General features: G+C 48.3%; 1 protein-coding gene across 1 annotated transcript in view; it reads left to right on the top strand.

The window, feature by feature from the left end:
* Positions 1–21,894, top strand: part of HS1BP3 (HCLS1 binding protein 3) — a 47,550-nt gene extending 25,656 nt beyond the window's left edge. The window contains exons 5-7 of the mRNA XM_007939288.1: positions 12,729–12,889; positions 14,344–14,482; positions 21,630–21,894. Of these exons, the coding sequence (XP_007937479.1) occupies positions 12,729–12,889; positions 14,344–14,482; positions 21,630–21,894 (565 nt within the window). The remainder of the gene's footprint in view (positions 1–12,728; positions 12,890–14,343; positions 14,483–21,629) is intronic.
* The last annotated feature ends 1,088 nt before the right edge of the window (positions 21,895–22,982 follow it).

Raw genomic sequence — 22,982 nt, 5'->3', positions numbered from 1 at the left:
TTGTTAGGTGCCATCGAGTCAGCTCCAACTCGTAGTGACCCTGTGTACAACCGAACAAAACAGTGCCCGGTTCTGTGCCAACCTCACAATCCTTGCTATACCTGTTGTATTTTATTGCCAATATGGCATCGTGTTATATGTGCCAGTCCCTGATTTTCCTTTTTTCAGTTTCTATATTAGGTCTTTCCAAATCAATAAATAGACATCTACGTTCTTATTCCGTGCTTTTCCATCAGGCTGATGTGCTATAATTGGCAAAGCAAGATTCTGCTTATGGACATTGTGGTGTTTCTATAGTGTTGCTATTCTAGCCAGTATCATGAGAAACTTTTTCATATAAACTCAAAAGAAAAAAAAAAACACAACACTGCCATTGAGTTAATTCCGATTTATAGCAATCCTCCTTGAGTTTCTGAGGTAGTAAATCTTGACGGAAGTAGATTGCCTAGTCTTCCTTCCACAGAGTGGCTGGTGGATTTGAACGTCTAATCTTCTAGTTAGCAGTCAGATCCGTTAGGCACTGTGCCACCAGAGCTCCTTTTTTCATATACAGACCTTTTATTCTATTGAGCATTTTTCCCCAGATAGATACCCCAGAGTCAGGTCCCCTGAGCTTTTGGTGGGGGCTCTGGTTGTACCACTCAGGTGAATGGTTCCTTAGGGGCAGAATGCCTCTCTCTGTCAGAGGGCCCCTCTGCCCTTCCAAACCCTGCCACATACAAGGCCAGGGTCTATGACACCCTTCCCTGCGTGCTTAGAGCTCTGTGTGCCATGGACACACAGGCTCTTTCTTGAATAAGAATGAGCCTTCCTGTAAGTCTGGGCTTCCCAGACTCTTTACTCAGGGTCCCCAAGGGCAGACAAGGGGGAGTAAACACTCAGTGTCTGTCTGGTGCCATGGTCTGAAGTGGAGAAGTCAGATGTTTCTTTGGAATGTCATGTTTTATCGTAATTGTTCATATAAATTTTGCTTTATCTTCCATAAAATAACTGTATGTGTTTTATTATAAAAGTAGTATTTTATCCCCTATGTTTGGGTAAAATCAACACTCAGAGATGATTCTGTGCCTTTCTGCTAACCCAAGATTTAGAAATGCAGCCCGCCCGAGGGGAACCGTGAGAGGAGCCCTGTGGGAATATCTTGCCCTCAGCCTTACCTCCTGAGGTGCCCCATGAGCTCCTTCTCCTTGAGTGTTTTTCGCTAAATGTCATCGTCGTCTCTCATGGGCTTCCAAACCAAAACTAAACCTGCTACCATGGAATTGATCCCTACTCATATTAACCCTATAGGACAGAGTAGAACTGTGCCATAGATTTTCCAAGGCTGTAAATCTTTATCCAAGCAGACCACCTCCTCTTTATCCTGCAGAATGTCTGGTTTGGGTTTGAAGCACTGACTTTCAGTTAGCTCTCTATCACTTAACCATTATACTAATAGGGCTTTTTCTTGTGGGCTTAAAACAAAACAACAACAACAACAAAAAAAAAAAAAACCTCGCTGCCATCGAGTCAGTTCTAACTCATAGCTTCCTCCATTGGGTTTCTGAGGCTTTGAGTCTCTACAGAAGTAGATCACCCCATCTTCCTTCTGCAGAGCAGCTGCTTCTGGGTAGCAGCCAAATGCCTTATCCACTGGTCCACCAGAGCCCCTTTTTCTTATGGGCTTCAGCCTCTTTAATGTGCTAGCAGGAGCCTAGAGCCTAAGCACTCAACTTTCCCTCCTTGCCCCAGCACAGCAGAGATGTTTGGAAAATCTGCGTTAACCTGGAGCTTGTTAGAAATGCAAATTCTCAAGCCCCATGCTAAAACTAGGTGGGGCCCAGGAATCTGCTTCAACTAGCTCTTCCTGCGGTGCGTTGGTTAAAGCATTGGGCTACTAACCAGAAGTTTGGCAGTGTGAACCCACCAGCCACTCCGTGGAAGAAAGAATCAAAGCCTTGGAAACCTATGGCGCAGTTCTGCTGTGTCCTGTAGCATCGCTATGAGTCAAGATTGACTCTGGCAGTGGGTTTGGTTTGATTCAGGTGTGTGGGATGCAGGCTAAAGTTTAAGAAGCTCCAGAGGCCAAATGTGATTAAAGTTTTGGGGATGGCGGAGGGAAATAAACCCAGAGAGTGAAAGGTCAATAAGTGCCCCCAGCTCTGCCCACCCACAGGGGATGCCTAAGAAAGAGGGTTTGTTCAGGAAGCCCTGTCCTTTTCTTCCATGCTTCCCCATCTCCTGCTCATACTACTCATACTCATACTTCTGGGCTTCCCTCATCTCCTGCTTGCACCTTGGGTTTCCCTCTTCTGTCTGCCTTCAGGAGGACCTGCCTGGTGTGCAGTCTTGAGGGCAGTTCTCATTTATCTCTGTTGGAGCTGTGAGCCAGGGCTGACTGGGCTGGGCTCATGCCTGTACCTCCCCAGCACCTGGCCCTGGCCAGCCAGGGATGAAAACGAATGCAAGGGGCACAGTGACAGCCACCTAGTGGTCTTCCAGTGACCAGAGCAACAGCTGCTGTTGGGGGACCACAGCCGGATGGCATGGTTATACCAGTTGCAATGCCCCATTCAAATCAGTACACAAAGTATGGCCTGAAAGAATGGACTCTAGGGACAATGCTGTAACAGTTGTTGTTGTTGTTATGTGCCGTCGAGTCGGCCCTGACTCATAGCGATCCCTCCTTGGGTTTTCGAGGCAGTATCACTACAGAAGTAGGATTGCCCAACCTTCCTTCCAAGGAGTGGCTGGTGGATTTGAACTACCAGCCTTCTGGTTAGCAGTCAAGTGCCTTAGGCACTATGCTACCAGAGCTCCCACTATTTTGATTTAGTAGCAAAATCTTTGGCTCAAGCGCAATCTCCTACAGAACCTCAATGTATAAAACAAACCAAAATTATCTTGCTTTGGTTGAGACAAGACTAGAGACTGGCTCTCTGCCCACCTAGCCTCAGTAGCACCCTGCCTTGAGGTGGCCCCTGGGTCCCTTTGCTGAAGGTCAGGAACCCGTAGAACATGATGTCAGAGCCGCTGGGAAAGGTCGGAACCTCTAGGATGTGTGATCACCTCAGAGCATGGTTAGAAGTTAAGTCCTGGGTTCAAATCTCAGCTCTGCCATTTACCAGCTGATAGGACACCAAGCAGGTAGCTTAACTTCTCAGAGCCTCAGTTTTTCCTTTGTAAATTAAAACAAAGTCCATGCCCAACTATTTTAAGGATGAAATAAGGTAAAATACAGGGAAGTTCCTTTAAAATGTTATCACCGTTTCAAATTTACTTTGTTCTGAAGCAGTCTTTGTGTGTTTAAACAACCGTTGAACTATAAAAGGCAGCCTGTCCATTTCCTGTTGTTGTTACGCAAATGCCAGCACTGAGGTGCACACAGTGGCCTTTATCAGCACTGCCAGGTCCACCAGACACTCATGAGGCTTGCAGCAAGCCAGCTGTCTCTGAGGTGGCACAGTTGCCTCCCAGCAGGTTCTGCTTTTGGGAGGATGGTGCTTTCTCAGCTGAGTCCTTGATGGAATTAACTGGTTGCTTGGCTATTTAGGGGAAGGAATCGAGGAAGGACATTTCTGCCAGGATTCTTTGCAGCAACCCCCAATTCAGAACATTTTTAGAATTATAGGGCCTTTAACAAGAAGAGACTTAGAGGTCAAATCCAGTTGTTTCATTGTTAGAAATGAGCCAGGACCACACAGTCAGGAGCAATATCAGAACGGGAACTCCAGTCCTCTGAATGTTAGGCCGAGGGTTTTCCTGTCACCCAGACTGTGACCCCACTTGTGCTATGGCTCCTGTCCATTCCCCCTCGGTTTTTGATGCCGTGGGTGATGGATTCTCCCCTGGAAGCATGGCTAGCCTCTTAGAGGTCATGGCAGCATTTGGGGTGTGGTTGGGGTGCTTTGGGTGGTAGCAGGATTGGGTGCCTGCTTTAGAGCAATGGGTTGGCAGAGCCTTATGGGCAGGACTGAGCTGGTTTGTTGGCAGTGCTGTGCAATGGTGGCTGAGGGTTATGTTTGGCCCTACACATATAGAAGGGGAGATGTTGGCACTTGCAAGCCAAGAAGGCTGGGCACTGAGGCCCTGGCTCCTCATGGTGGGGCCCAGTGGCCTGGAGAAAAAGACTGTGGTTGTTGAGGAACAGGTTTTTGGCGAGTGACTTGGTGGGTGTGCATGGTGACTGCCTGGCCTGGCCATTTCTGTTTTAAGGCTCGAGTGCAGCCCCTTGGGCTGGGAGCACAGCACGTGTGTTGAGATCATCAGGCAGCAGCTTGTGATCACAGGCCTCTACCTTTGCCCTGCATTGACACACCTACAACTCTACCTTGCAGGTTCCAAGGTATTTGCATTTCTACTTCTGTTACCTGCTTGTTTCCATGTAACAGATAAGGAAGCTGCTCTGGGAGGTTCCATGTCTGACCTGGAATCTTGCATTCCCCTCCTTGCTCCTCCCACAGCACATGGCCTGAATCTCCCCAGGCCTGCCTTCATCTCCAGACCCTCCTCCCCACTGCATGCACCTGCTGCCCACTTGCTGGCCTTGTTAAACCTGCCAAGCTCTTCCCACCACGGCATTTGCACAGGGCTGTTCTCTGTGCCCAGAGCACTGCTCTCCTGACTCTGCTCAGCCTTCAGTCCCATTGTTTGCTGAAGCCTCATCCTGGTTATTTGTATCCATGGCAAATACTTCTCCTTGATGATTCCTATGACTCTTCTGATAATTGGTTCACTGTGAAAGCCCCCTTGCCTAGTGGTGCTGCCAATAACATCGTCCTGGAATGAGTGTCAGAAGTCCATTTACAGCCACTCTGACTTAAAAAAAAAAGAAGAGAAAAATCATTGCTGTTGAGTCAATTCAGACTCAGGATAACCGCACATGTTACAGAGTAGAACTGCTCTGTGGGATTTTCTTGGCTGTAAACTTTACACAACCAAGTCACCAGGACTTTTTTGTGTGGTTCCACTGGGTGAGTTTGAACTGCCAACCTTTAGGTTAATAGTCAGTTGCAAACCTTTAGCCCACTCAGGGACCTATGCTCACTCTGATTGTTTTCTCTAATTTAAAAACAAAGAAACTGAGTTTTAGGTTAAAAGATGAGAAATGATTGACTTTGAAGTAGGAAAGTTCTATTATTGGAAAGGAAGGTTGTTTCCATATTTGGTTAATATCACCCTGGCTTTGAAGTTAACAGTCCCATTGTCTTGTGTTTCTTGGCTTTGGAAGGATGCTGTCATCCTCTCTTGAGATGGAGCCAAGCTTGCTGCCTGTGGGGGATACCAGAGCAACTCCAGTGTACTCAGTTCCTGGGCAGTCAGTGCCCATCGGCGGTCTGCCACTGTGGGGGGGGGGCACACCAGGGTACATGGACATGGCTGGCCCCTGAGTGGGCAGAGGGGAGGATGCTCTCGTGTGTCAATCAGTGTCAACAAAACTGACCAATCCACATAGGGCAGGACTGCTCCTTGTCTGGTCAAAGCTGTCAGCTACCACATCTGCTGCAAAACATGGCCTGGGCTGGACATCTGTCTTCTATCAGGCAGATAATAGAGAAAGATAGTGTCCATCCATGTATGATCACACACATGTGGTACACAGACATGCTTATATACTCCTGCTCTCCAGGAAACACACTTTACCTTATACAACCTATGCTGGGCTGAACCCTCCAAAGCCAGGCTTGTGCTCCACAGGAACCAGGAGCTGCATTTCCATTCTTGCAGACCTCACTGTGTGTTGCCTTAGCTGCCCATCTTTGGTGAAAAGCGTCTCGTCTTTACCAGCTTTCCTTTTCATAACGGGAGAAGGAAGCATCTCAGTCATGTCAGTAAAGGGCTTTGTCTCAGGAACAAAGATCTTATGTCAGTGCAAAGGGTAGGCAGAGGTACACAGGACCCTGCAGACAGCCCAGTGGACTTTGATGGGAGAAGGAGTGGAAGACAGACATGGGGGTGGGGTCACGACTGGGGAACCTTGGCTTGGTGTGATAGACCACGTGTGTGATTTGATTTCAGGCTCTTAATGACCCTGAGATGTTAGCCCTGAAAGAGGGGAAGAAATTGGGCTCTAAGAGACAGAGTAACTCCTTGGGCATAAAATTATTGACTTAGTGACTAAGGTCAGAAATCTGGGCATTATACAATTCCTTTCCACCAGCTGATCACTTTAAGCATCTAAATGTGTAAGTGTTTTGCCTTCTGATCTCGTCCCTCCATCACACTGCTACTGCTTCCCAGTGCAAGCCCTAAGCATTCCTTATAGGAACCATGGGCAGATAAGCTCTGACTGACCCTTGGCTCCCCGCCCTACCCTTGAAGCACTGCCTCTGCTGCTCTGACCTGTCAGACCCCTGCTGAGCACTCGAGGGTTCCTTGTCATCTGGAGTCCTTGCATGGTGCAGATGGTTAACGCACTCAGCCGCTAACCAAGACATTGGAGATTCAAGTCCACCGAGAAGCACTTCAGAAGAAAGGCCCGGCTATCTACTTCCAAAACATCATAGCCATGAAGACCCTACGGAGCACAGTTCCACTCTGACACATGGGGTCACCATGAGCCAGAATCAATTTTACCACACCGTTTTTTTTTCCCTTATCATCCAGAGAGTCATCTGGGTTACCCTCCCTGAATTATTCCCCACCCCCCACTGCCCCTCACAGAATGACTTATAGTTCCTCTACCTGAGACACTGCTCTGCTATTTGCATAGCTCATGACAGTTCTGACTTCACTGCCTGGCTCTATATCTTCTCTGCTAAGAAGTCCTCCCTAACCCTTGGACTGGGTTAGTTCCTTTGTCTGTGCTTTGGGCTGTCACAGTATGGATCACCCTGTGTGATGATGACTTATTATATGTCTGTCACCTCTGCCCAGCACTGAGCTCCTAGGGGTCATGACAGGTCTCATTATCTCTGTGCCCTCATGACCCATCACAGGCTCTTGTACATGGAAAGAGCTTAGTGAGTGCCTGGGTCATAGAAGGTGCTCATGAATGAATGAATGGGTTGCTTACAGACTGGCTGAGTGGCTGAGGCTGATGTTAGGAACCCATTTATTTACTCCATTCCCCTACTCCCTGAGGGAACAGGTGGGAAGAAGTCTGGATCAGAGGTGTGATATCGCCCTGTCTATCCATCCATCCACCCACCTATTCATCATTTACTGATCATCTGTCTCCTCTGGATCAGATACTGTACTGAGTCCCCAGAGAGTGAATATTTGGGACCAGTCAGAGCAGGACTCTGGGCTTTTTGGCATCAAAGCTCCATATTTTCTGCTTGTTCTTTGTCTCACCATGAGATGGGTCAGAGAAAGTTGGGGAGATGGAGAGGATTATGGCAGGGGAGTATGGGAGCACAGACAGTATCTGACCCTGTGTGCCGCAGATTCACTTTATTTCAGTTCAGGAAAACAAAAGATCTCAAATGTCGCCAGGGAGAAACACAATGATATGAATCCATTTTGAGAGAAAAACTCCCATAGTAGGAAAGTCAGACCTATTCTGTGCTATCAGAACTAGAAGTAGATGGAAGAAGGAAAAACATTGAATCTCTTCATTTCTTCTCCAGGGATCATTAATCACATTTGTTCTCCCTCTTTTGTTCTTCAGATGGTTCCCATCTCTCTATGCTTCCTTTGATTGCTAGATGATAGGGAGCCTCTCACTCCTGTCCCATAGGGTCCATTTGCTGGGTAGGATGCTGCGCTTGGCTCCCTCCTTGAATGGTCTTCATGTTTCTGAGCAAGTTCCTGGGGAATGGGGCGGGGAGCCCCCTGCAGTGGTGCGGAGCCTGCCAGGCCTCAGCCAGCCCTCCCTGAGAACTGGAGCCCTGGAGTAGGGGTAGGGACTCTCCCCTTCACTGCTTCCGTCTCTTCCAGGCCCAGAAGCAGGGACCAAGCTGAGGGGGTGTGCCGTGAGGCCATGGTAATTGAGGGACAGAGGCCCATGGGCTGCCCCAATGGTTTCCAAACCTGACTGATCAGTAGATTCTACAGCAGATGCAAACACAGCTCCCTAGGCTTCTAGAGTTTCTGACTTAGTAAGACTTGGGGCCCTGTGTGGCTGACCATACACAGGGATCCTGGTACCCACTTTCCAATGACCATGATCAGTGAGGGTGGTACTATTCTGGAAACAAAAGGGGAAAGCATCCCATACGAACAAGCTACAGCAGCTGAGCCCAGATTCTTCAAATTGTCTAAGGAGGCACAGCTGAAGGTATCTGGAAAGTTCTTGTTGTTTGGATGGAACAGTCCCAGCTCCTTTCACATTGCCTCCAGCACCCTGTTCCCAGCACCCAGCACCACAGGCAGAGCCTGGGGAGGGTGCATCTGGAAGGCTTTTGTGCTAAAGCAGAGGCACGACACTGGTAGCCCGGGCAAGTGTCAGGCCTCTGGCTAATGGGGCTTCTTGGCACAGCCCCTGCAAGTGGATCAGCTTTCTAATACTGCCTGTGAAATGCCACTATCTCCTCAAAGAACAGCAGAATAATTCTTGTGACACCTTAAAAAACAAAAAACAGTTGCAGTAGAATTGATTCTGACTCATAATAACCCCATGTATGTGGGGTAGAACTGCTCTATAGGGTTTCAAAGCTGTGACCGTTTATCACCAGGCCTTATTTCTGAGGTGGGTCTGGATGAATTCAACCCGCTGACCTTTCAATTAGTAGCCAAATGCTTAACAGTTTGCGTCAGCCAGAGACTCTATTATCTTCATACCATCCTGTATGCCCTTCCTGCTTATGGGACATTTTGAGGGGGAAAGAGCATAGGACCATGAGTGTAACTGACATTCAGTTCCATTCTCAGCCCTGCCTCTTGTCTGATGTGAGGTCTTGGACAAACACTAACCTTTCTGTCTTCTCATCTAGCATATTAGCCCTGACAGAGATTCTCCTGCTGGGACTTGGGTCCTGAGCAGGGAGATTGCTCAGCTCTAGCCTTCCAGCTACTCCTCGGAAGGAAGATGGGGCAATCTACTTCCGTAGTGATACTGCCTCGGAAACCCAAGGAGGGGTCACTATGAGTCGGGTCCGACTCGACGGCACATAACAACCACCACCACAACAGCCTTCCAGCGGGATGCATTCCCCAGTTTGTACAGCTTCTCCCTGTCTCAGAGCCCCAGGTTGGGTGCTGGGAGCCTGAGAGCCTATCAGACTTGTAAACGCGGATCGTGGGAATGGCCCTCTCCTAGTGCCCTCACCATCCGGTACCCCAGGCTGCAATGCTATTTTTATCTGCTTCTGGTTAGTCTATCGTTATTTAGGGCAGGACCAGCCACTCAACCCAGGCTTGCCACATAGTGTTGCAAATATGAGCTCAGAAGGTGACTTAAGTCTAGCAGAACTACCCGCCAGGCTGACAGACACACGGAAACTCACTGATTCCAGTAAAAAGTTTATTCTTGTTGTTTTCAAGAACTCTAAAATGGCCAATTTAGGCATCAACAGCAGGGATTGGATCACTTTTTTAAAAAATTATCTGTATCTGTCTGTTTATCTAGGGTCCCTGGGTAATGCAAATGACTAATGTGCTCAGCTGCTAATTGAAAGGTTGGATGTTCAAGTCCACCTAGAGGCTCCTCAGAAGATACGCCTGATGATATGCTTTCAGAAAATCAATCATTGAGAACCCTGTGGGGCACAGTTCTCCTCTGACACACGTGGGATCCCCATGAGTTGGAATTACTTCATGGCAACATTTTTGTTGTTTTTTTGCAACTGTTTTTTTTGGTTATCTCTCTGTTTTTTTGAGGTATAAATTGCCGTGATGTCCACAAATCATAATTGTACAGCTGTGTGGTTTTACATGTGTATACACTGTTTATCCACCACCCCTGTCAAGAAACAGAGCACTCCCACCTCCCTAGAAGCTGTCCTCAATTCTCTCCCTGCTCCTCCACAGTAAGTGACTAGCACAGACCAGGGCCTCAGGTGGCCAGGGCGTGAAGCAGAACCAGACTTAGTGTTGAGAGTAGAGTGGGGCTTTACAGTAATCACAGGGACTTCCTAAAGAAGGCTGGGTTTGCTTAGCAGACCCTGTTGTGGTGGTGGTTGTTGTTATGTGCCGTCGAGTCAGACCTGACTCATAGTGACCCCTCCTTGGGTTTCCGAGGCAGTATCACTACGGAAGTAGATTGCCTCATCTTCCTTCTGAGGAGTGGCTGGTGGGTTTGAACCGCCAGCCTTCTGGTTAGCAGTCAAGTGCCTTAGGCACTACGCTACCAGACCCTGCCGAGTGCAAATGATTACTGAAAGAGGTATTTACCAGAACAAGAGAGGCTACACCCATCAAAGGGAGGATGGATATGAGTGAGGAAGTAAGAGCATTTATTTTGCCTCTGTTCTTCCCTGGATCAAGCCCAGAATCTTGTGACCTCAGACTGCATCTACCAAATTTCTGAGTGTCTGTGGAATGTGGTTCTGAGCCTGCCCCACAGAGCGCTGAGATAAGGCAGCCACTCCAGCTTTTGGGAGGAACATACCTTGTGGGACCTCTGACCATACAGGCAGGTATGGGCCAGAGGCAGGAGTAGATGTCAGGGTTAGGAGTTGTCCAGACAGGTGGTTGTCCAGTCTGGCCTGTTGCATGCCCGTGCATAGTGCATAGTCACCTGCAGTCACAAGGATCTCGTCTCTCCCATTATCAGATGATTAGAAAGTTCTTTTTTGGTATAAGCTCAGATTTTCTGACTTCATTGCTATCTCTGGTTCTTTCCACTCTTGTTGGGTGCCATCAAGTCAGTTTCAACTTATAGCAATCCTGTGTACAACAGCAAAATACTGCCCGGTCCTGTGCCATCCTCACAATTATTGCTATAAGCTCATTATCGCAGGCACTGTGTCAATCCAGGGAACTCTGGTGACGTAGTGCATAAGGCATTTGACTGCTAATCAGAAGGCTGGTGGTTGAAACCCGCCAGCCACTCCTCGGAGGGAAGGTTGGGCAATCTACTTTCGTAGTGATACTCCCTCAGAAACCCAAGAAGGGGTCGCTATGAGTTGGATCTGACTTGACAGCAGTGGGTTTGGTTTTTGGTTTGGTGTCAGTCCACCTTGTTGAGGGTCTTCCTGTTTTTGCTGATTCTGTGTTTTATCAAGCATGATGTCCGTCTCCTGGGATTGGTCCCTCCTGATAATATGTCCAAAGTATATGAGACAAGTTTTCTCATCCTTGCTTCCAAGGAGCATTCCAGCTGTACTCTTCCAAGACATTGTTCATTGTTCCGACAGTCATTCAGTATTCTTCATCAGCGTCATTAATTGAAATGTATCGATTCTTTTTTTGTCTTCCTTATTCATTCTCCAGCTTTCATATGCATATGAGCCAATTGAAAATACCATGACTTGGGTTAGGCTCACCTTAGTCCTCAAAGTGACATATTTTGATTTTTAACACTTTAAAGAAGTTTTGGGGCAGATTTATTCAATGCATTATATAATTTATATGAAATACATCAATAATTTCTTGACTGCTACTTCCATGATTGTGGATCCAAATAAACTGAAGTCCTTAACAACTTCAATATTTTCTCCATTTATCATGATATTATTAATTGGTCCAGTTGTGAGGATTTTTGTTTTCTTTGTGTTGAGGGGCAGTGCATACTGAAGGCTGTAATTTTTGATCTTCATCAGTAAGTGCTTGAAATCCTTTTCAATATTCACCAAGCAAGGTTGTGTCATCTGCATAGTGTGGGTTGTTAATGAGTCTTCCTCTAATCCTGATGCTACGTTCTTCTTCATATAGTCCAGCTTCTTGAGTTATTTTCCTAGCGTATAGATTGAGTAAGTATGGTGAAAGGATACAACGTGACACACACTCTTCCTGATTTTAGGTCATGTAGTATTCCTTGTTCTATTCCAACGACTGCCTCTTGGTCTAGGTACAGGTCCACATGAGCACAATTAAGTGTTCTAGAATTCCCATTCTTTGTAATGTTTTCCATAATTTATTTGTTATGATCCACCCCATCAAATGCCTTCATGTAGTCAATAAAACACTGGTAAACATCTTTCTGGTATTCTCTACTTTCAACTGAGATTCATCTCACATCAGCAGTGGTATTCCTCATTCCAAGTCCTCTCCTGAATCTGGCATGAATCTCTGGCAGTGGCCTGTCAATGTACTGCTGCAGCCATTTTTGAATTATCTTCAGCAAAGTTTTCAAGGTGACATTTTTGCTTTTTAATACTTTAGTAAGATATTTTGTAGCAGATTTGCCCAAGGCAGTACATTACTTGATTTCTTTACTGCTGCTTCCAAGTGAAATGAAATCTCTGACAACTTCAATCTTTTCTCCATTTATCATGATGTTGCATATTAGTCTAGTTGTGAGGATTTTTGTTTTCTTTATGTTGAGATATAATCCATACTGAAGGCTTTGCTCTTTATCAATAAGTGCTTCAAGTCTTCTTCATTTTCAGCAAGCAGGGTTGTATCATCTGCATAACACAAGTGGTTAATGAATCTTCCTCTACTCCTGATGCTTTGACTAAACCCTCTCCATTGAGGGTTCCCTTTTCTGTGTGACAGTCCCTGGATTTCTGTGGACTTGACCACTCCAGACTCCCCTTACTCTGTCCTGGTCTTATCTGGAGAAACCAGGATCTTCCTGGCCTTCAGAGTCCAGCAGGCCCCTAGTTGGGCCCAGCGCGTGTGTGGATCTGATGAGGCCACATGGCCTGAGCTGGTGGAACTCTTGTGAGAAGTCTTAACCTTGTGTTTTGTGTGATTCTCAGCGCTAAGAAACCCAAGAAACACCTTGAAGTGGGCACCAAGCCCAAGCCTGCACCCTGGCTCACCATCTTTGATGAGGAGGTAGAACCTGATGAGGGGCTTTTTGGCCCCAGCAGGAAGCTGTCCCTGCAGGGCTCCACAGAGGATGTCTCCACCAGAGACCGTAAGTAGAGTCCCATGTGTTCCTTCACTTCTGGTGTCCACTCTGTGGCCCTCCCCAGTGCATGGGGATTGAACTCGCCATCCATGTGATGGTATGGATGTCTTTACCTTCACTTTGTTTAGACAGGATATGGTCTCAGTTTAAGGAGATTTCCTCCTAGAGAAATCTGGCCTCACACCTAGTGTCCCCACACACTGGAACATTCTAGCCCTGAGTGGTTCTACTCTGCACACATAGGGTCACCGTGAGTCAGAACTGACTCCATGGCACCTAACAACAATACTGTTTATGCTAAACATCCCACAGAAGATGAGGATTTTGTTGCTTTGAGAGGCACAGATTGTGTAACAGCACCTTCCTTATATCTGTAGCCAAATGTGGATGCTGGGGGCCTTGCTCACAGCATGCTCGTTACTCTGAATGTGGGATTATCCTAAGAGGCTTGTATTTTCTGGACAAACCCCATTGGAGGGTTCTGTGCTGAGGTGGAAAAGGGGAAGTTGAGTGGCCTTGGAACTTCTGGGAGCTCCTGGGTCTGCTTCTCCTTGTCCCCTGGCCAGATTTGCTTACAGGGTGGGAAGCTAATGTCATTTAATAATTCAGGAAACTCTTGGGGAACACCATTGAGGACCACGTCCTATGAGAGGCCCAAGAACACAGAAATGAGTTAAGACCCACTTCCTGTCCTTAAGGAGATAGAACATAAATGGAAAATTCCAGGTAGTGTCAGTCTATACTAGATCGGAGCAGAACCACATGAGTACCTATGTGAGAAAGCCCAGGTAGACATCCCAGGGTGGGGCTGGAGTGGGTTGAAAGGCCAATGGGAGTTTGCCAAGCCTGCTGAGGAGATATAATCCAGGCAAAGAGGATGGCGATCAACTTTCATCAAGGCAGTGTTGAGCTATTCAGTCAGGAGTGGGGTGTGGGGGTAGAGCACAGACTCCTGAGAGGTGAGATGGGCTATGGTCAGAACAGTGTCTGCTCACAACTGTCCTGGCAGAGAGCAGCCCCTGTGGTTGGCACTCTGTAAACACATGTTGAAAGACTGTAATGCAGCAATAGGAGGTAAGTTAAGAGACACCAGTTGTATTGGATTGCAGGGCACGTTGCACAGGGAACCAAAGCAGCTATTAGCTCCTGAAAGCAGTAGGGAAGGGGGACCTGACACCTGGAATGAAGCCAGTCACTCACTCACATACAGCGTGGGGAGGGTAGAGAGGGTGGGCTACAGCTGACAGATGTTGTAGGACCTAGATGAGCCTCCTGTCCTCTCACCCTCCTCACTCTGACTCTGGCCCCACTCTTTGGTTCTTCTGTACTCTGTTGTGTGCCTTGCTCATTCTCTCCCAGTTGTGACAGGGAGCCAGGCCAGGCTGTCTACCCTGAAGCCCTGACAACTAAAGACTGGGCCAGAGCATCCTCTGGTCTCACTGCTGCTGCCTTCTCCACAGCCCTGAAGCTCTTTGACGATCCTGATCTTGGTGGGGCCGTACCTCTGGGTGATCCCTTACTGCTGCCAGCCGCCCATGTGAGTGGAGAGCCTCCTGTGTCTAGTCTGGGCTGCAGGGAAGCCTCCAAGGAGCTCTTCAGGTACCCCTGCCCCTAGCGGTGTCTTGTCAGCTCTGAGAGAGCCTAAGCCCTTGAAAGAGCCCCCTGTCCCAGTGTGGGAGAGTTTCACCAGCCTAGGTTGAGAGGGAACAGATTCGGCAGGTCAAAGCCAGGAGCCTGGGTACAGACTTGCCAAGAGGCAGTGAAGAGGCATCATGGGGAGGATCAGCTACCCACAGTAGCTCAGCACATTCCAGAATGAGAATTGGTGTTGGCCTTAGTTTCGTATATATAATAATTCTTTTTCTTTCCACACTCATGTTTTAGTAGTTTATATAAAAAGGAATTAAATTATACAATTGCAAGAGCAAGTATGATAGCTGTAAACAGATTTGGGAACAAACAGAACCAACTCTTGGTGACATGTGACTCATGTAGCAGGAGCAGAAGGGCAAATGTACCAGAGAGTGGCCTGCCAGCCAGGAGGACCCATCAGTATGTTTTACAGAAGGAAGGGAGGGTGACGCTTAATCTATTAAGTAGTAGTTGATTAGTAGACCTTGTTTGAAAATGATATTTGCTGAGCACTTGTTCTGTGTCAAACAGTCTTATTTAATCTTCACCCCTGTTGTCACTGAGTCAGCTCCAACCGTGGTGATCATGTGTATTGAGTGCAACTATGCGCCATCAGATTTTCAGTGGCGCAGTCTTAGAGAAGTAAATTGGCAGCCCTTTCTTCCATGGTGCAGCTGGGTGGATTGGAACTGCCAACTCTTCAGTTAGTAGCTAAGTGGAAACCAAAACCAAACCCATTTTTGTCATGTTGTTTCCAACTCATGGCAACCCCTTGTGTTATAGAGTAGGATTATCCCATGGGGTTTTCTTGGCTGTAATCTTTATGGACACAGATCACCAGGCCTTTCTTCCACACTACCACAGGGTAGATTCAGACCACCAACCTTTAGTTAGTAAACCAAAGGGGGGAAAAAAAAACACTGCTATCAAGTCGATTCCAACTCATAGTGACCCTATAGGATAGAGCAGACCTGCCCCATAGGGTTTTCAAGGCTGTAAGTCTTTAAGGATACAGATTGCCACATCTTTCTCCCATGGAGCAGGTGGTGGTTTGAACCGCTGACCTTGTAGTTAGCAGCCAAGCACTTTAAACACTGTGCTGTCAATCAAGCACAAACCATTTGTATCACACAGCGACTTCTGCATCCCTCCAAGAAGGTTATTATTACTCCATTTCACAGGACACTGAGTAGGGGAGAGGTAACCTGCCCAAGGCCACAGCTCTTAAGTGGCAGAGCCCGGATTGGATCCCACATTGGCATGCCTCTGTCCTGTTCTCTTTGCCCACTCTGGTTCCTCTCTGTGTGCAGGATGTATTGGGGACTCTAAGCATTTGGAGAATAGGCTGGAAGATCTGCCTACTTTGCCCTGGGACCACAGCAGGTTCTCCCAGGCTTCTATGTTTTGTTCAGGTTGTATTCTTCATGTGCTTACCAATACTCAAGTCCATTTCACATCATGTCTGTCACCCAAGATGCAGAGCTGTACCTTGGTAATTTACATTTACAGGAAGGTGTGCTATTTCTTTCCAGGAAACATTTACGTGTGCTGAGGCATGAGTCCCTGGGGGCTGTCATCTGCACCCCTTGTTAGCAGACACGGCCTATTAGACAGCCCTTAAGTGCCCGCCGAGCCTGAGTCACAGTGATGGCTTCTGATATTTACATCTCCCCATGGCCCCTGGCATCTGTTCACACTCATCTTGTGCCCTTGTTCCCAATATCCTGCCAGGCTGGCAGGAATTGGGATTATTGTTCTCATCTCATTATGGGAAAAACCAAGGCATAGGCAAGAGGATAAAGGGTTAGCCCCTGGGAGTGATTGGCAGGCCACACAAACAAGCCCAGGGAGCCTTTGCTATCTCTAGGACTCAGCATGTCCAACTAAGGCAGATATAGTGGGATCTTGTGGCTCAGTTCATTCTAAAGCCATTGCATCGGAACTTACCAATGGTGTTCTGTGGAACACAGGTGCATAGGGATGGTGAAAGCTGCTACCTTCAAAATGGTTCTATGGCCAGATGGATTAGGGAAATGACTTCTCAGGGCTTTTCGTATATATGAGCATGCATTGCTCAAGGGAGAAATGCCATGCAGCATTTCATGCACTTATTGGTCCTCAGGAGCCCTCTCTTTGTAATACCTGTTAGTATCTCACAGAACTAATAGTCCACTCACCACATTTTTTGGAATCTGCTTTAAAGAATGTGAGGCCTGCATCTGCCTTCACTTGTAAGACACATCTGATAATGAAAGAATAAACTGTTTGAGAGCAGGAACCTTATTTTATTCTTCTTTGTGCCTGTCTACCTTTGACTATCTGGGTAGCAATTAGGCTTCCTTACAATGAAAAGCTTTCTAATATTCATTCATGCTTTCACTCACTCATTTGTTCATCAACTAGCTGTAGCATTAGTCACCCCAACACAGCATAGAGTGGTGTGACCAGCAGGATTTGGAGTCTGAGAAGCCTCAGTCTCTCTTGCAGGGCCTCCAGCTTGAATCTTTTGCTGAGTTCTGTTCTCAGCAGGGACCTGGGGAGGAGGAGCAAGAGCTGTGGTCTTCAAAGCTCCTCCTACCCCCTGGATGGTTGACCTCACACAGGCCGGGCCTGAAAAAGGGAAGAGTCCAGAGCACCTTGCATTAGTGGGACCTTGCCCTAGTCATGACTCAGAGACCCCAATGGAAATAAGGTACATAAAAGGGATGCCCATGCAGCCACCTGTATGCTAAGTGCTACCACCCACTGCGGCTGGCACCCCACATCAAACCTCCCACTTTGGCTGGCTGCCCCACATCGCACCTCCCACCTCAGAGCAAGTTAGTTCTGAAGAGTTACTGCTTTGCCAAGCAGTATAAATCCTTAAATCCAACACAGCTTTTACCTGCTGCTTTGTTTTCTTAAGAGCCCTAGTATGAGGCTAATTCAGTCCCTTGAGCTTTTCCTGGATCCCCAGCCTCTAGGGGAAGGCATAGGGGTATGGGTGGGGGTAGCTAGCACCTGCCCTGGGGAAGCTCATGGAAGGGCTACAGCTCGCCGGGAAGAGCTAGGACCTCCAGAGCTAGCAGGCACGTCTGACCCAGTTTCTAGGAGTGGGCCTTTTCCTGGCTAACTATTGTTAGTTGCTGTCAAGTTGTTTCCAACTCATAGTAACCCCATGTGTGCAGAGTAGAACTGCTCCATAGAGTTTTCAAAGTTGTGACCTTTCGGAAGCAGATTACCAAGCTTGTCTTCTGATGTGCCTCTGGGTGGATTCAAACCACCAACATGTCACTAAGTAGTTGAGCAAGCACTTAACCATTTGTGCCACCTGGGGAGTCTGGTCCCTGGCAGACGCTTCCTAGCGTTGCCTGTCTGTCAGGGTCTAGCTCAGGCTTGGCCCCTCTGTCTTGTCTGGAAGGACTCCTTTCATTCCCTTCTCTGCAGTTCAAGGAGACTTCAAATTCTCTCTCTTTCATGTCTGTGCCCCGACACAGGAAGTCAGCCCACAAATCGGGCAGGGAGGCCTGGAGCCCCTGTCATAGCCAATACCTAGCAGTCAGCCCCTCCTATTAGGAGCTAAGATTGAGGAGAGCTGTACAGGGCACTGTCATCCTCCTACAACCCCCTTCCAGGCCCTGTGGAGCTGGGGAGTTATTCTGAGCAAAGATGCCTCCTTTCTACTCCCTCTACCCAGCCCTGCTGATGTCAGAGCTGACCAGCCCTCTTAATCCTGCTCCTCTGGATACAGTGCTCAGGCAGGAAGCCTCTGGTCTTGAGCCTTCCTGGCTCCCACCATCAGTTATCATTCTACCTCCAAACCTTTGCTCTGTACTGCTCCCAGAATTCCCTCCTTGCTTCCCTTTTTGTGCCAGGCCTATCCTTCTTCAAAGGCCTGGTTTCTCCAGGGAATTTTCCCAGCCTGTTCTGACCCCTTCTCTGAACTTATTCTTGGACCTTTTTAGTTGTGTGAATCCTGTCTTACCTGCTGGTCTGTGAGTGCCCTGAGAGGAGGGACTGAGGCTACTGCTCCTTTATATTTTATGCATGCCTTGTTCCACACACAGCCGCTTCAGTAGAAAATCAATATATGCCATATCCCCTTACATTTGTAAAGTAGTTTCCATTTGGTATCTTATTTGATCCTTATAAGAGCTTCTATGAGGTTGACAGGGCAAGAATTAGCCCCGTTTACAGATGAGGAGACTAGGACCAGGCAGGGAGGCCTGGGGCCACCTGATGTAGAAGTTGCAGAATGAGGAATGGTACTCAGTTCTCCTGGTTACAGTGCTGTGCTCTTGAGTTCCAAGTACTCTGCAGCTCTGCAAGGTGAGCCTGTTATTCCCATTATAAGCTATAGAAACCAAAGCTTGCAGATTGGAGAGGCCAGGATACCTGCCCAAGGCCACTCCAGTGCTTCTGCCTGCAGCTTGTGGGCCCTCCCTCACCTGTCCCCAGTGTGACTGACTAATGCCTACTCAGATACTAAACACAGTACTAAACCCACTAAACATAGGAACGTTTCTGCTCAGACATGGGCAGCACCTGTCTGAATATTTCTGTTGGTTGCTGGTTTCAGAAACTTGGAAGGGGCCAGATACCTCTCCATCCCTTTAGGTTTCCAACCTTGGCCCACTTGATTTCCTTGGGAATTTTCCGTGTAACTCTGCCTAAGCCTCCAGGATGTTACCATCGGACCATGCCCACCAACTCTGTGAGTGCATGGGCCCCTAGTGTCTCTTAATTGCAGACCAGACTGGCTAGTGCATAGCACTTACAAGAGGGTAGAGAGAGGGCCGCCGTGCTCCTGGGAACATGAGCTGGGGTTACCATTCCCAAGTCCTGTTTTAAGCCAGAGAGCCACACTGCCCTCCCTCTTCCCAGCTGGGTGAGGATATGCAAGCCCTAGCCCAGTCATTCTTTCTTAAGAGTTAGGGAAACTGGAATATTCCTGAAATGACCTTATATAGCCCCTCACAGATAGGAAAACTAAAGCAGGAAGGAGAAGCACCCTGTCTGTGGCCCCCTACTCTGTAGTTCTTCTTGCTCTGGATATTCTTTTCATGACTGAGACACTGTCAGACTCAGCATGTCTTAGACCGAACTGTCATCTGTCAAGGGACAAGAAAAATGGGCAGCAGATGTCTTTAATCTTGACCCAAAGGAAAAACCTATTGAAGATGAAGGTGTTGAGATACCACAGAAGTCACCACAGAGTCCAAAGGGAAGGTAGTCCCTTGGTGTGGTGATTAAGGTTATGTGTCAGCTTGCCTGGGCCTGATTTTCAGTGGCTGGGCAACTGATGGTAGTTATTCTCCATGATGAGACTGGCAGTCAACTCCATGGGGGAATCTGCAGTGAGCAGCTGCTTTAGGGATGTGGTCTGCTTCCAGTATATAAGGAGAAGCATTGAGAAAGGTCTCTGCAACTTTTTGGCATGCGTGGACCCTGCATGTAGCTGAGTCTTCATTCAGCAGCCTGCCTTGCTTTGCCAATCTTTGGAATTTTTCTGGACTTGAATTAGTGGCCTGCCATGCTGTGTGACAATCTTGGGACTATGTCTTGTTACTTGTTGACCTTGGGTTTGTCAGCCTCAGCAGTCAGCATCTGCCTGAGTGAAGAGATGCCTCCAGCTCCAGTGGGTCGGGAGCAAGAGGCAGAGCTGAAGCCCAAGGTCAAGGGGCTTTCACCCAGCCCCTAGAGCTATTCTTTGAACTCAGACTTCTAGCCTCCCAAACTATAAGAGAATAAATTCCTGTTATTAAAGTCACCCATTTGTGGTATTTTCTGTTAGAGCAGCACGAAGTAACTGAAACACTTGGGGAGGTAGGCGGAGAGTCTGGGTCAGGTCCTCATGGGTAGCAGGCCCAGCAATGTCATTTGAGCTTTTAGTCTCATGCTGCCTCCACAGTGTGATTTTAGGGTATCTGGAAGGCCTGTGTCTTCAGCATAAACCAATACCAAGGAACTTCTGTCAACCCCACCGTGAAGTTGGAGAATGGGCTTAAATGCACAGGTGGTCCCAGGAAGGCAAACACACCACAGAGAACACAGGCACCCACGCTCAGGTTCAAATCCTGCTCCTTTGTCCTCCTCTATACACTAGCTGTGTGACCCAGAGCAAGGCACTTAACCTCTTAGAGCCCCAGTTTTCACATCTGTAAATTGGGACCAAAACCTGCTACCAGATGGTGTTCTGAATTTATTAAATGAATTCATGAATGTAGAAATACTAGGCCATCAAATATATTAAGTGCAGTGTTTATGGGGTTAATAGGTGGGATGGATTGAATGAAGTCTTCTATTGTACATCAGGCCTTTAGGAATTGAGTGTTCCACCAGGAACTGGCAACAGGAGCTCCCTTCAGCAAAAAGAGCAGATCCAGGCAGCAGTCTGGCTTTTCTTTGTTGCCATTCAATACCTGGGGATGGTCATCTGTGATCCACTGAGGGATGTTCAGTAATCTAGGGCCACGATGGACTCTGACCTACTGAGGGGCATTCTGGGGCAGGCAGATCCTTGGCCATAGTGACTCAGAGCCCCATTTATTTTCTCTCTGGTTGAACTTGGTTTAGATGGGAGGTCAGCTTTGAAGTGAGTCAGTCCACTTCCTACTGAGGCTCTGCTACATGCTGACTTCAACTTAGGAGGTCCCTCACCCTCCTTGGGCTTCAGCTTCTTCCTATGCAAAGTGAGGATACAATGGAACCTCCCCAAAGGTTTGTTTTAAGGATCAAATAGGATAATGTATTTAAAGCACTTGGCACAGAGCATGAACTCAGTACTTGGTAGCTCTTACTGTTATTTCTAATGAGGCTGAAGGAAAACTTCCCTTAAGATACTGGTGGGCTATGGTGGAGCATCTCTGAGGAGGCTGCTGTGGTCTCTGCTCTGTTCCCGCTGTGCTGTAGGTTGGAGGGAAGAGGAACTCTGCTCTAAGTTTGTTTTTGAGAGCAGGATGGGGGAAGAAGTCAGCGTTGTGCAGGGCCTTGGTCTTGCTCAGGGTGGAGAGCCAGAGAAGGGGGCTGGGCCCAAGCTCAGCTCCCTGGAGCTGCTGCCCGGTCCCCTGTGGGGAGTGGTGTTGCCTGGGGGTCTTGCTCCTTTTGCTGGGAGTGTAACCATTTGTGTCCCTAGAGTTGAAGAGGACTTGGACCAGATCCTGAACCTGGGAACTGAACCCAAACCCAAGCCCCTGCCCAAGCCCAAGCCCAAGCCACCAGTGGCCGCTAAGCCAGCGTTACCCAAAAAACCAGCTGTTCCTCCCAAAGCGGGCCCATCCGAAGCTGTGGTTGGGCAATGGAAGCAGCAGCAGCAGATCCAAGCCATGGATGAGATGGACATCTTGCAGTACATTCGGGACCATGATGCACCTGGCCAGGCCGCCCCTAGCCTCTTCTGATTCTGTCCACCCCTCTGCTAGGGCCCTGGCTGGCACATCCTCTCCTGTGGAGGGGTGTGTGTGAGTGAGGTGGGGCCTTTGCCAATAGTTCAAAGGGAGGGGCGAGTGGAAGCCTGGCTCATAGGACCCCTGTCCTGCCTTGTTCTTTTGTCTCCTAATCTGTGGGATCCAAATGGACCCCCTGCAGAATGGAAAGAGTAAAGGTCACCATAGGAAGTAGAGCCCATAAGGTATCAATCCACATGAGTGTGGAGGGGAGGGAGAATATGGGGATGCCTTACTAACCAGAGCCTAGCCCCAAGGATGGAATGAGAAATGTGAGGTCTCGGGGTACCTGACCAAGTGCATAAGTGACCCTCTGTTCCATGCTTTTCTTGGGACAAAGAAACCTCATGCTCACTTGTACTCACTGGTGCTGCCACCAGAGCAGGGAGGAGAAGGCCTGGCCAACCTGGGCCCGGGTTAGGGGTCAGGACACCCTGTGCCAAGCCACTCTGGAATCTCTAGGTGGCTGGAGGATGCTTTGGGAGGGGCCCCCAGGAGAGGGATCCTGAGCGGAGGCTTGGAAGACCCAAGCTATCCATACAAAGCCTCTCCTACGCCTTCTCCAGTTGCCAGTTGCTAGGTAGATTGCCTTCTCTGTGATCCAAGCTCAGAGAAGTCAGGTCCAGCCCTGCCTCTCTAGGGTCTGGATAGCTCCTTAATCAGCTCCACATTTCCCTTCTTTCTTTCCCATGGAAAGCTAGTCCAGAACGTAGCTTCTTTGCTTCTTTGGACAGAAGGCCAAGATCTGCCATTGCAGCTTTAAGCTCTGTGGACCAGAGCATCCTCCAGGGCACTGCCTAGGCCTGGGCTTGGGGTGTCCTGCCAGCCCCTTGCTGCCCCTCCTCACAGTGGGCCAGGGCGTGATGCTTTCTGACCTCTGCTTTGAGAGCCCATCTGTCACATGGTAGATGATGCCAGGCCTTCCTTCAGGGTCTGCACCTGTTCACTGGCCTTTCACCAATGAGGACTGCCTGCCCAGCAAGCAGGAGCCTACAGCAGGCAGGGTCAGTGCCTTAGACACCCCCAGATACCCAGAACCCCTG

Source organism: Orycteropus afer, unplaced genomic scaffold (assembly GCF_000298275.1).
Source record: "Orycteropus afer afer isolate SDZICR_OR568_19922 unplaced genomic scaffold, OryAfe1.0 scaffold00058, whole genome shotgun sequence".
Classification (NCBI taxonomy): Eukaryota; Metazoa; Chordata; class Mammalia; order Tubulidentata; family Orycteropodidae; genus Orycteropus; species Orycteropus afer.
Note: the sequence above shows the minus strand (reverse complement) of the source record. Positions and strands in the feature narration are given on the sequence as shown.